Here is a 13,081-nt window from a genome sequence, read left to right on the forward strand (position 1 = left end):
TCTGAAAAGTGGTATCCTCTGAGCCTAAATGAAATTCCCAAGGAGAAAAGGGCACAGGATGACAAGATTTCTTTGTGAAATTCCACTTCAGAAAGATAAGATTAAATGCCAAATATGCAAACAAAATGCTTGTTCCAAAAAAATGGGACTGTGTATCATGTAGCAATAACCATGGAATCCCAAACTCTTGCGGTACATTTCATAAGATGTCACCTTCAGTCAAAAATCTTCTCCAAGCCCAGAAAACACAATTTGTATAGACAGGAAACTGAACCCACCCATGGTTCCTCAGAGAACTGTTTCCAGCACAAATAATCTGCTGACTATTTCACTGCCATTCATGATCCTCCCAGTATTTACATCATTAACGACATAAGCATCAAAGTCATCCTATAGGGACTTCAAAATCATTCACCATTAAGCTTTTGGGAAAAGAATGCATTTTCTCTAAGGATGGTAATGTTAGGTTTTTAGTTTCACCCTCTGTGAGTCACTGTTGCACTGAAATAACCTATTGTTCCGCTGTTAACAAGCTCCAAAGGTGCAACACCCAGCATAGGAGCTTGTGTACGTTACCATTCTTACAAAACATGACATCTTCCATAGATGTACCTTAGAAAACTAAAACACATTGCCAAGCTTTGTTTCAGAGCCTATTTCATGAATAGATGTGAGTCATATAAGCTTCAGTTGCCTCACTGCCACTTAAATGACATTCTTCATCTTAAATCCCAGTTTCCATCATCAAAGTCAATTTTATAGTTCTGCATTGACATTGACGCCCACTTTTCTTCTAGTGGGTGATGAGGTAACACCAAATATATGACAAAAGACTGTAAATGCATATAAATGATCTAATGGTCTCAGACCTTTGGGCACCACTCACATGCAAAAGCATGGAAGCCATGACTGTGACTTTCTACAGATCCTGAGAGTGTCTGATGGACTCCAATCCTTCTGGTTGTGAGTCAGAAGGCTAAACCTTGCCACATTTTTGTCTGCATTGGAGAAATACTTTTTGACATGTTTTTTGTTTGACCAGTTCACCAAGGGTACCCTATCAGAATTAATAAGATGTGAGTACCCCTGCAATACACTACACTCTTCAATCTGAGCATTTTAAATGTAAATAGGGCAGTGATACAAGAGACATACCACAAACAATACCAGTGTTAAGCTCCTGTTACGTAGCAGTACGTGACTAATAGATGCATTATACTGTACGGATCCCCTATTGGGTCTGCCTAACGGATTATGTTTAAGTTTCCATTGGATGTATGCGTAGGCATAAAGTTACACAGGCCCTGAATAATGCCTCTGTAAAGTTTTATTACTGAAATTAAATCACATAAAAAAGTGTTTTAATAAAACTGTTCGGAAACTGAACACAGTAGCATCAACATATACTGTACTTTGCTAATTTTAAATAATTCTCGCTCGCTTTCATGTTTCGTTAGAAAAGTTGGAATTACTTTTGATTTGATTTTCAGCAGTTATGCACTTCAAAATATCGAGGCACAAATCGGGAGAAATTACCTGCTGCAATATTACCTGTCTGACGTTAAGAAAACAATAGAAAAAAATTACAGTTTCAAGAATGACAAACGTCCCGCCCCGACACAAGCTTTCACCAATACTAAGGCAATTGGGTGTTTCCGGCTGCCCGATTGGATGAAATCATATCCAGCCAAAATGGAGATATTTCCGTTGCTTTGTACTCGCATCCTCAGTTTTGGTTGAGATGCGTGCCAGATGTTCAAGTGCCACCGACTCGAGGAATTTGGAACTGTAGGCTAATGAATCACATTCGCACTTTAAAGCGGACCGGCGGTGTGTTCGACTAACTCGTCAACTGATACAGAAAAAGTAAGTGGAGTCTAAACATAAATTTCAAAGTGCGAAACTAAAGTAGAGCAAAAACTTTACCATCGTTAGCTGGAAGAAGAACATTAGGATCCACCACCCCTTTGTAGCTGGAGTGGTATTTCCCACTGAGTAATGTACACTGCACTTTGGGAGGCGTTCTCATTGTGAAGTAACCGGAGGAGAAAGGGAGAAGGGACTGAGGGGGAGAAGCGATTTAGAAAACTATTAAGGAATCCCCATACATCCATTATTCGCGGTAAGGACTTTACTTGACGTACGTGAAATGATCGATCCCTATTCTCTAATACTTCTGGGGGTGGTGTAGGCAATTTGCTTTATTATCTTCTGCAAGAATTAACTCCAGGCAGTGGGAAGAAGATCCGGGAGTATGTTGAAAGGATCGCTGTAATAAGACACCGAAGAAAACTCACCCAACTTAAAGGAGGGAAATAAAAAGAGCTGTGCGTTTTTATGAAAGCCAATTTTTAGTAGTTTCTATTTGTTAAACATATATCTAACGATGCGTGTCTGCTTTACTTTCAGATCGGGGTGATGTGTGGCTCCTGGCGAAGAACGATGCGAGACGCGGAGATCCCAGCCCGGCTTGGAGAGGCTGACAGGATGCCCGTATAGCGTCCTGCAAGATACTTTTTTGTTTTTTTGTTTGTTTGCTTGTTTTTTCATCAAGAGAAGTTTGAGCCTGCTTGTATTTTTTTTACAGCTGAGATACCTGAAGTGCAATATTTGCGCCACACCACAGAATTTACGATTTAAAAAATGTCAATTGCGGGCCCTCTCTTTTGTGTTGTAGTGGGACTTAACCCAGGAAAGCGGTGCCACCCGCCCGCAGCTCTTCTCGCTTTTCTGGGGATTTTACGCCTGCTGTCGGCACAGACCATACCTTGCCCACAGAGTTGCGAGTGCTCGAGCCCGGGCAATAGAGTGATCGTGAAATGCCTCAGTCAAAATCTAACTGATGTTCCCAAAGACATCCCACCCAGCGTCAAGATTCTGTTCGTAACGGGCAACTTTATTAAGGAACTCAGATCGAACTCCTTCCCAGATCCTTTAGACCAACTGGTTAATCTGAATTTTAGTAGTAATAGGATTACGTCAATCGACCCTCAGGTCTTTGCCAAAATGCCCAACCTGAGGGTGCTCGATTTGAGCCACAATCAAATCCTCACATTTAGCTTTAAAGCATTCGGTGCCAATAATATTTTACGGGAGCTGAACCTAAGCAGTGCAATGGCCAACAGCTCGGTTATGCCCGATCTATTTGCGCTGCTGCAAAACGGGAGCCTGGCAAATCTAGTCAGCCTGGATCTGTCTGATAACCAGCTGCCGGTTCTTCCCGGTGACACCTTTTCGGGGCTGGTCAATCTGAAGAACCTGGATTTGAGGAATAACTTGTTAGTGAATTTGCGAAATGGCACTTTTAGAAATCTAAGTCTACATCAGCTGGACTTGAGGAGCAACGCATTAAAAACGCTGTGCAACTCGACTTTGCGCAGCCTGGACGCACAGCCGGACATTCAGGTGCAGCTATCGGACAACAGCTGGAGTTGTGATTGCAACATTGAAGACTTTGTGGCGTGGCTTCGCCGTACAGACATAGTTGTGGACAAAGCCAGTCTGAGCTGTGAGTTCCCGGATCCCCTGCGACGTATCCTACTGCTGGACGTCGATCCTTCGCAGGTGGACTGCAACTACGAGGATATGAAGAGAGTTCTGCAGACCTCCTACGTGTTTCTGGGTATAGTGCTGGCGTTGATAGGTGTCATATTCCTGCTTGTCTTGTACCTTAACCGAAAAGGTATCAAGAAGTGGCTTTATAATATCAGGGATGCGTGCAGAGACCACATGGAAGGTTATCACTACCGTTATGAGATAAACACGGACCCCAGACTGACAAATCTCAGCCTAAATTCAGATGTTTAAATTGAGCTGTGGGGGCTACAAGACTCTGACTATTTTTTATTTTCTGTGCATGAATGAAATTCTCCATTTTTAAAGGAACAAAAGGGGATTAACTCATGTGCTTGCCAGTGACCATAGATGACATTTTTATTTTTTTGCCACTTCAAGCTGCACATTTCCTGGTCCCCATGCCACTCCGTTTTTATATCTGTATTTCACTGGGGAGACCCCCAACTCCCCCACCCATTCTTGAAAACATAAGAAACATTCAGACTTTGGAGGATTTTTACAATTCCAGTAAGAAGTATTTACCCAACCTTTCCTTTGTATATCTCAATTTTATGTCCTTGGGATGTCTGACTCTTCTGTTGTGACAGATCATTGTGAGTTGCATGTTTAAGCAGTAAAACGAAGCTATACATTAATTGAGCTCTTGGCTGCTGACACAAAATTAATCGGTTTTCTATATGTATAACAAAGAAAAGCACTACATAAATGATAGATAAAGGTAAAGCGTGTTCAAATGCTTTGAATTTTTATTATGTCTATCTTTGCTCTTCCTTTCATAAATTAATCATTCTTATCAGTAGTTAAGCTAATCAAGTGGAAAAGGGTTGGGAATGTTCACCACTTAAATAACCAGTTGGAAAACTTGTAGTTTTGTGACCCTGACTTGGATTAAATTGGTTGGAGAATGTTATTTTGTCCAGTTTATATTTTAAAAAAGTATAATAAAAGTGCTGAGCGGAGGGATACAGAATGATTATTTTCACAGAATGTAACAATGAAAGTTAATTTTATGAGCAACACCATTGGAACCTTTATATTGTTTTGAGTCATGGCAGAGCAGTGTAAAAAGTATCAACATTCCTCAGAGGGGGAAATTAGGGGCTTTGATTTATTCTGAGTGCTCACTTCACAGTGATTAAAATACCTTTGTCATATTATTTGAACTTTAATTCAATTATTACATCATTGCAGTCAACCATTAGTAATTGTAATGAAGACTTTATTAATGTAATCTGAAAACAACTCACATTTAGTGATCCATTTAATATGCATTTGCAGTTTTGCATGGTTCTGAATAGTTGGTAATGCTGAAAGCATGCAGCTCAAAATGTGTTATAGCACTGAACAATTTCACTGGTGTGTTTGTATATATATATATATATATATATATATATATATATATATATATATATATATATATATATATATATATATGTACATCTGTGTAAAATCCAGTAACTATTACAAGTTTTTTGAATAATCAGAGATGTTTCTTGTGACTGTTGTTTTACAACATTGTTTTAAGTTTTCAAAATTGACACAAAGCCAAATGGTATATTTCAGTATTGCATAATTTACATTGGAGGTTAATAATATCACAGAAAAGAAGACAATTTTGAAGTCCAAGGAACAAAGAGCTATCAATGCACTACATAGGAGTAGTCAAAAGTTTCATTGTTCATCTCCTTTCTAATTTTTGCATGCATTGGTAACTCTCTTATTTGTATGGTTATGTGTTGCAGCAAACTAAGCATAAACAATTCCCTAATATATAACTGAGTAAAGTGACATGTAAAGATAACTGTTACCTAGATAGATAATAGGATAATGATATTTGTCATAGTAGGTTTCATTTTCCTTGCACTGAGCTTCAGAGAGAAATAGGTCAGCAAATATAGCTAAGGCAGGCTATAATGTTTCATATATATATTATATATATATATATATATATATATATATATATATATATATATATATATATATATATATATATGCATAGTGCTTATCTATTAAGTAGCTTTAAATTGCAGATGACACTCTCAGTTTATTAGACAGCTCTGCATTTTGCATTGTAAGCCTTCTGATTGTTAATCTTGCTACTTTCTGAAATAAGATTGTCAAATGCCATTTGTCCTCAAAAGTGTTGGATAGTTTTTGACTGGAGTTTCAGGGTTTAAAAATGTAGTATACAGCATATGCTGCTCGGGCAGAGGGTACGATTTGCAGGCAAATGAGTTTATGCACTTTCATTTTTTTTTGCTCACTCATTAGTCTGCCCAGTGACCCCCTGCTAATCAAGGTCTGTGTGTATTAACTGCTTCATTCCTTTTTTTTTTTTCTGAATTCTTTTTTTTTGTCTAGAAGGAGTTAGGACTGGTTTTCATGTCACATATTCAAGGGAATTTGCCTTCTTGAAAAATGAATTATATTAATATATTAAACTATAAATGTGTCAAAACAGCTCCTGGGTGTTTTTTTTTAGCATTTTGTTTTTTAGCCCAGATGTTTCACAGTGTTCAGCCTTGTTCTGCATGATGTGTTACCAATTTTTAGAAGGAAAAATTCAAAGCAATGTACGGCAATAGAAACAGGACAGACTATGGTGGTTCTTTAAATTCTTTCCTTAAGTGACACTGAGTTTTCCTTATTTTATTTTATTTTTTGTATGCATTTATTTGTTAACTGGTCCATTTAGTATATGGAAAAGTGCATAGTGCATTCTTAATATATTCAGTAATCTTTAAAATTGTTTAACCTGGGTTAGTTGGAGTTGGTCTTTATGGAAATGATGTTAAAGTCTACTGTACTGAAAATAGTCCATCTCTACAAGCAATTATTTATAGCACAGTGATACAGTGCTTAGTGATGCCTTCTTAAAAGTCTGGCAGTTATATGCTGAAATCCTGTATCCAGCCACTGGCTGTGCGAGTCTGCAAGGATTTTTCTTAAACTCTTATAAACTAAAAGAAGACATGAATCAGATATATTGGCTGGGTATCTGTGGAGGTTCAATGTACTCCCTGTGTCTGCAACTGCATGGAGTTTTTCTCTGTACCCAAAACCAAACCCCCTGCTTTTCTAACCCCATCCCCAAGAAGACTTTGGACTGCCTTCCAGATCCAATGAATTGCATAGTCACTTACTTCAGCCTTCTGCTTGTAAGCAACTTATTATCAATGACATTTATACTAAAAGAGACTCAATAAGCTGCAAATGATTAGGAAGCATATTTGCTCATCTCCTAATAAAATGAAAACGCATTCTTTTTGTAAAGTCACCATTTTGACTAGCTTAATGTTTCTGAATGGTTTATGTGATGTGGCAGGAGTGCTTTGAACTCTGATCCTTTCTGATTCTTTTTTCGTGTCCTTCCAGAGGTTTTACTGCTGCTGTCTGATTCATTTTGTGGATATTGCGGTCAGGCGATTGCTGAAGAGTCCATTAATTAACACAAACCATATGAAGTTTTTCAAAACGTAAAACTTTTTTTATATTCTAATATGTGCATTTTTAAATCTAAATAGCTAATGCAGAAAGAAAAAATAGAGAAGTTTTATGTAATTGCCTCTGTGGACACTAGGTGGCAACCTTTCACTGCTGCCATGTTATAGGAGTTTTAATTTTCAGCTTTTTGGTTGTGTTGGAAACAATGCAAACATATTGGTGAATCTCATTAAGTTTATGTTACTGTTATACTGTAGGGTGTCACGCATCCCCATCCTTCTTATTCACCATCCAGTTTGTAAGTAGTTGTAAATTAGGATTTATTTCCTGTCAGGTCCTGCTTTTGGGTTTGAGTGGAAAGTGTGGTAGTTGTTAATATTGAGGAAAGATATGCATAAATATTTTTCTTCATCAAGTTTATAATTAGTGAAACTATCATTTAAAATCCTCCTCACTTGTGATAGCTGTGAATTTTACAGTCACCATCAGCTGTTAAGGTGACATTCTTCCTGACTGACATTTAGTCATACAGCCCCTAAAAACAAAAGTGGACACTTTTCAAATAGTGAGTTGTGTTTAATCCTCATTTTTGACTCATGTGTACTTTGATTTGATTTAGTTTCTCCTTTGGGATTCTCTACTCCTGCTGGTAGCATGTGCAGGGAATTGTCTGTCAGCTGCATTGTGGGAGTGATATTCGTAACCTAGTGATCCTCTGGGAACACTGTGACATCATTTTGTTAATTTCACTCGGCACTCTTGTTGTTCTTTGTTTCATGAATCAATTTTTCAGCTGTTTGAAATTAAAAACAAGATGCAGGTCCTTTAACTATCATGGTACAGCTGGAATGAGCTGGAAAATACTGTCAAGCCTCTCAAAATTTAAACACATTTTTTAATTGCTTCTGATACAAGTGTTGCAGATTTTTGTTCTCTGCATGTGCAAATTACAATTAAAAATCCATTTCTGTTCTGTTTTTTGACAAACAGATGTCTTCATCTCCCTTATGCTTTGTAACTTCTGCAATCTAAGAAGAACTATTGACATTGATGTGCAGCAAATGGCTTATGAAAGATGAATTTGTAAAGGCTTTTATCTCTTTTCCTCTCATTGAAAACATGCTTTTGGGGAAAGGTAATGTATTGTATGTTATACTAAACAGCAAAAATCCTCACAGGAATGTGTGCTGTAATCGCTTTAAATCTTGACTAATTAGGCTTTTATGTGCCATTTCTGGATTGCACATCTAAAATTTCAGAAAATTGTGGATATGCATGTATATTCTGTAAGACTTCATAGTGTAAGCTGCATTAAGGTTATGTAAATTTCTTTGAAGGTGCATTTTTGAATGTGTTATTATATTTGGCAGGTTCAAGAGAAGAAGTAAATGCTAAACACTATGAAATGCAGTATAGCTTACATTCCCCTGTAAGTTAAATGTTATTGCAGTTGACTCTTCATTCCCTAAGTGTATGGACCTTTGCCACAAGCAACACAATTCACTCTGCTTAGCTGCACAGAGGAGTTCAGGCACTTTCCGCTCAGACGTTTGTTTTGGGTGGGTATTGTCACTGGGGCTAGAGAGTTAAGAACATTACTACAACTTGTGTGCTTTTCTAAATATTTTGATAGCAGTAATAATCAAAGAAGGAAACTGCTTGCTTCATGGCATCCCGCTGGAGAGGATTCATCAGTATCTTGGGACCCAGAGACATTTGCAATTAGAAGAAAAACAGTAGTAGGAAAAGTGCTGCTGTCTAGCCCAAGGGGCATGCCAGAAGGGGATGATAATCTGTTGTACTGCTGAACAATTTTCAAATGAAGATTAAGTTTAACAGATCAATAAGCCCTCATATTACCTCGCTTGTTAGTACTGAGATGTAGGATGTCCTGCGCTAGGGGGTGAAGCCTGCCTCATGCTCTTTTGGCAGCATTGGCTCCATGTAAAGGATTACTGTAATACAGTTCAGTATTTAACTATTTCAGTTCATGTATAAATTAAACATATTATTAATATTATGTCATGTTTAGAAGAATACAAAACCCAGCAGGAGTTTTGAGTAAATGGGCTTATAAGTGAAAGAACCATTCTGTTCCTAAGGGCTTTTAAGAAGACGGTGTTACTTGATAACCAAATTATTCTTTAGGCCCACCCTCGAGTCCTGTCGTGGCACAAGCTAAACTGATGGGCTGTGGTAGTGACAGATGATGAAGATGAAGACAACGGAGGAGGGAATAAGAAGCAAGAACAGCCTCCTCATTTACAGTAGATGCAGAATTGTGGTGATGTGGATTATTGTGAGTTTGAGTGTTTTTATTATAGCAGCTAACCTACCAACAGTTTAGAGATTGCCTTCTCACTACATCACCTCTCAGTCCTCTCACATATGCTAGCTTCCTATCTGAAGATTTCCTCAGTGTTCATCAGCTACCTTTGAAAAGTCATAAATTCTGTCAACCCCAATTCCCTCTTGTCTCTGTGGTTGCTGTATTAACATTTTAGACCCCTCCGGCCATATTACTATGTTAAATGCCCACTTTGAATGAAAGCTTTTTCACCTTTATGGTTTCTACCCTAAGGAGCTCTCTGTTTAGGTCTCTCAGCTAGTCTGTCATTCCTAATGCCCAGATCTCATTATACCTGCAAATCCCTGTTGCTTTTTTCTGTTGTGTCTTTATTTAATTCTTTTAGACTTGATTTTCTACAATACTAATGCTGACCATACTGTCAGATAATTCTTACCCATTTTACATTCAGGTCATTCATTTTAATATTATCATGTGTTGCCAGGATATGTTTAGGGTTTCAGTTATCTTTCTTTTGGCAGAAGCATAGTGGCACAGAACTTCATGCTGCTGCCTTACAGCTTCAGCATCTTAGGTTCAAACTACTGTGCCTGCATATCTTCCAAGTGTCTGCATGTTTTCCAGCCACTTCTCAAAGATAAGCATATTAGTTTACTTGTCATTTTCAAGTTGGACCTCTGTGAACGTACTTTGCAGTTGACTTGTACCCCGTCCAGGATCATTTCCTGCATCACTTCTGATGCTGCTCATTTTTATCATTCACTGTCATTTTAGCAGTTGTCTTTATCTAAGGCAACTTACAGAAACAAACCATAAAATACAGTGTGGGTGATTGTAAAGTACAAAGTTAGCAAGTAATAGAGAAAACAAATTAAGCATGAAAAACATAGTGCCACAGCTATACAATTCCCAGTGCTTGATGAAACACTAGAACTTAAAAAAAGTTTGATGATTAATCAAATCAGTCATTCAGAAACAGGGCAGACAGGACAAGTCTAAAGTGAAAGACGAGCACCTGAACATCAAGAGATTGGGAGATGATCAGATGACAATGGAAATCTCGTTCCACAGTTTGGGAGTAAGAACTGAGGAGCCTCATCCATCACAGACATGGACAAATTTAATGGTACCTCTCCACGATAGAAGAAGAACCCACAATTGAAACTGACCAAAGTTATTGGCACCCATCTTTTTTAATGCACAAGAATATTTCAAATAATAACACAAGTCCCATCTGGCAAGATAATGTTCTGTCTGCAGGCAATTTAGAAGCCAGTGTTGAGAGAAAAGCAGAGGGTTGGTGTGGGTGAAATGTGTACACCAGTCTGGCTCAACACTCTTGTGACCCTGAACTGTATTAAGTGGGTTTAAGACTGCTGTCTGTTCTGGTTTTGTATTATTTTACAGTGTGTGTTGTTGTTTTATGTTGGTACTGTGTATAACTTGTGATTATATGAAAGGTGCAGATAAGATAAAGATTGTGTGGAATGTGCCCCGGACACAGACAGGCGGACAACGCTTTGTCACCCAACACACACATCTTTATTTACACCATTTACAGTTTTACTTTAGTGCACAACTCAGTGCCCATGCACTGAACCCCAAAGTCCAGGCCTCTCCTTCCAGTGCCTGCCTTCTTCAGGCCGCCTCCACTCTTCTCCAGCAAGACTTCGTCCACTCCTCGCCCGACTCCAGTCCTCGAATGAAAGGATGCGGCCCCTTTTATACAAGCCCCGATGGGCTCCAGGTGCTTCCCGACACTCCCCTGTGTGTCGGAAGTACCGGCTGCGCAAGAAGCCTTCTGGGTGTCCCCAGTCTTCTTCCCCCCAGCACTTTCTGGTGTGGCAGAAGTGCTGAGGTCCAGGGCTATCCAGGCACTGTGGCGCCCCCTGGCAGTGACCACGGGCCCCCGCAAAGGTTGAGCCTACAAGCTCTGCACCCGTGGCCCCAAGTGTAACAAGGGCAGTCGCCCCCTCATGGTCTGGAGGAGGCGCAAGCCCTCCTCTGGTCCTCCTTGACGTCCCGGCTGGGTACCATCCCCAGCCATCTGCCACAATTGATAAATTGACTCCCTAGGTGAAGGATACCACTAATTTAACTTGGGATGTTTGGGACATTGTATCTGTCTCCTTGGGCGAAACTTGTATTGCCAAACAGAATGTGAAGTTGCTCTGTGGATGTATGGATTCACAGCTAGAGCTAGAATTAACTATGGCTGTTTTGGGTTAAAGCTTCCAGGACACTCTCCATAGGAGCCAGTGGGCGGCACACATCTGGCACCACTCAGTCTCAGGAGCTGCGTGGGGGGCAGAGCATGGGAATAGTAAAACAGCTCTTCCATATGTTGTTACTAACTGTATAGCTATGATTTATTTTGCACTTAATAAATTGACATTTTGTAGTCATGCTGATTTAGTGACATTCATTTTACAAGTTGCACACCATTAAAGACTATTTTATACTGTGCATTCATTTATCCTAGTAGTTAAATTTAACATAATGGGGACATAATGTGTGTAACTAATTACTGGAATGTAATGTTAATTACAGAATGGATTTTTTATGTGTACCCATATCTATTAACTTACAGAACCCACTTTGTCAATTTCAGGCTTTTGAGAAGCTACAGACGTTGCCAGTAAGTACTGAATGGAAATGGAGGTAATCCTAGATAGGCTGTTAGTCCATCACAAGGCATACTCACTCACATGATCACTCATACAAATACTGGGACAAATTAGAGTCACTTGTCTCCATGAGCATCCATCTGATGTAGATAAGGGGTATACACAGACACACGGACATCCCACACAGACTCTGCACAGGCTATGGCCGTTCACCTGGACTTAGCAAGCAGGGTTGCTTACAACTGTTCTGCCCTGTGTATCCATGGTTTTTCAATATTCATTTTGTCTCATAACTGTGACAGTCAATGTAAATGAAGTATTTTTTTTTTTTAGCTAACCTAGAGATACGAAATGTTTATCTGGATTGGAAGTTGCAAACATATATTTTAACAAGGGATGTAAAGCTCATACTATGGCTGCATGTCCCTGTAAATGTAAGGCACAACTTTTTTTTAAGTCTTTCCTAATGCATGTGGTGTTTATTGTCCACTAGCCAATACACTCCTCAAGTAATGTTTCCTGCGGCACCCTTGATTATGTGCTCACATTTCCTAAATGCTTAATGTCTATAAAAGTGTAGCCAGTAAGATAGCATGAGTCTGTCAAACTTTGGCAGGCCTCCCTAAGGCTCTTTAAAATTAAACACAACACCTCTGTAATACACACAGTAATGTTTATCATGCTGGTGAGCTGATGATTTTTGTTCACCCGCCTGCTTCTTGTGTTGTCTCTGGCAATCAGTGAAAACACTTTAAGAAGCCTGCTTTATAAATGAAAGCTCCTCTGACACTCTGCAGGTGTAATTGAAGGCACGTGTTATTCAGCACGCTGAAAGGAGCATCTCAGTGGAGCAGTGAGCTAAATTAACCCCATCAGTTTCAACGCCCCTTTCTCCTGTCCTTCCTTTGGCTATTTTCACACATCACAAGTATGAGTTATTACTTGTTTGACATAGTTCTTTGTTCAACAGTATGCCACCATTTCCCAGACTAATGTCAAGCGTATTTTATTCTTCAGTTTTTCATTATAAGATTGCTGTTTTCATAAGTAGGCCTAAGTCCGTCAATTATGTGAAGTTAGGACATATTTTCAATACTTTCTTCCAGGCTCACCTATGTTGTAGGCC

At 39.0% G+C, this 13,081-nt stretch overlaps 1 protein-coding gene across 2 annotated transcripts; it reads left to right on the forward strand.

Annotated features, from left to right (window-relative positions):
- Positions 1-1,711: 1,711 nt before the first annotated feature.
- On the forward strand, positions 1,712-4,486 carry tpbgb (trophoblast glycoprotein b). Of its 2 annotated transcripts, none has more exons than XM_039747838.1 (2): positions 1,712-1,866; positions 2,410-4,486. In XM_039747838.1, the coding sequence occupies exon 2, from the start codon at positions 2,644-2,646 to the stop codon at positions 3,805-3,807; it is 1,164 nt and encodes a 387-aa protein (XP_039603772.1). In that variant the 5' UTR covers positions 1,712-1,866; positions 2,410-2,643; the 3' UTR covers positions 3,808-4,486. The 2 variants fall into 2 exon arrangements, with proteins under 2 accessions (XP_039603772.1, XP_039603771.1); XM_039747837.1 differs by lacking the exon at positions 1,712-1,866 and adding an exon at positions 2,021-2,122.
- The last annotated feature ends 8,595 nt before the right edge of the window (positions 4,487-13,081 follow it).

The sequence above is a fragment of the Polypterus senegalus genome, chromosome 3, assembly GCF_016835505.1.
Source record: "Polypterus senegalus isolate Bchr_013 chromosome 3, ASM1683550v1, whole genome shotgun sequence".
In the NCBI taxonomy this organism is placed as follows: Eukaryota; Metazoa; Chordata; class Cladistia; order Polypteriformes; family Polypteridae; genus Polypterus; species Polypterus senegalus.

Excerpts from the sequence above, each read along its gene's own strand:
- tpbgb (XM_039747838.1), top strand. The coding sequence starts at position 2,644 with ATGTCAATTGCGGGCCCTCTCTTTTGTGTTGTAGTGGGACTTAACCCA.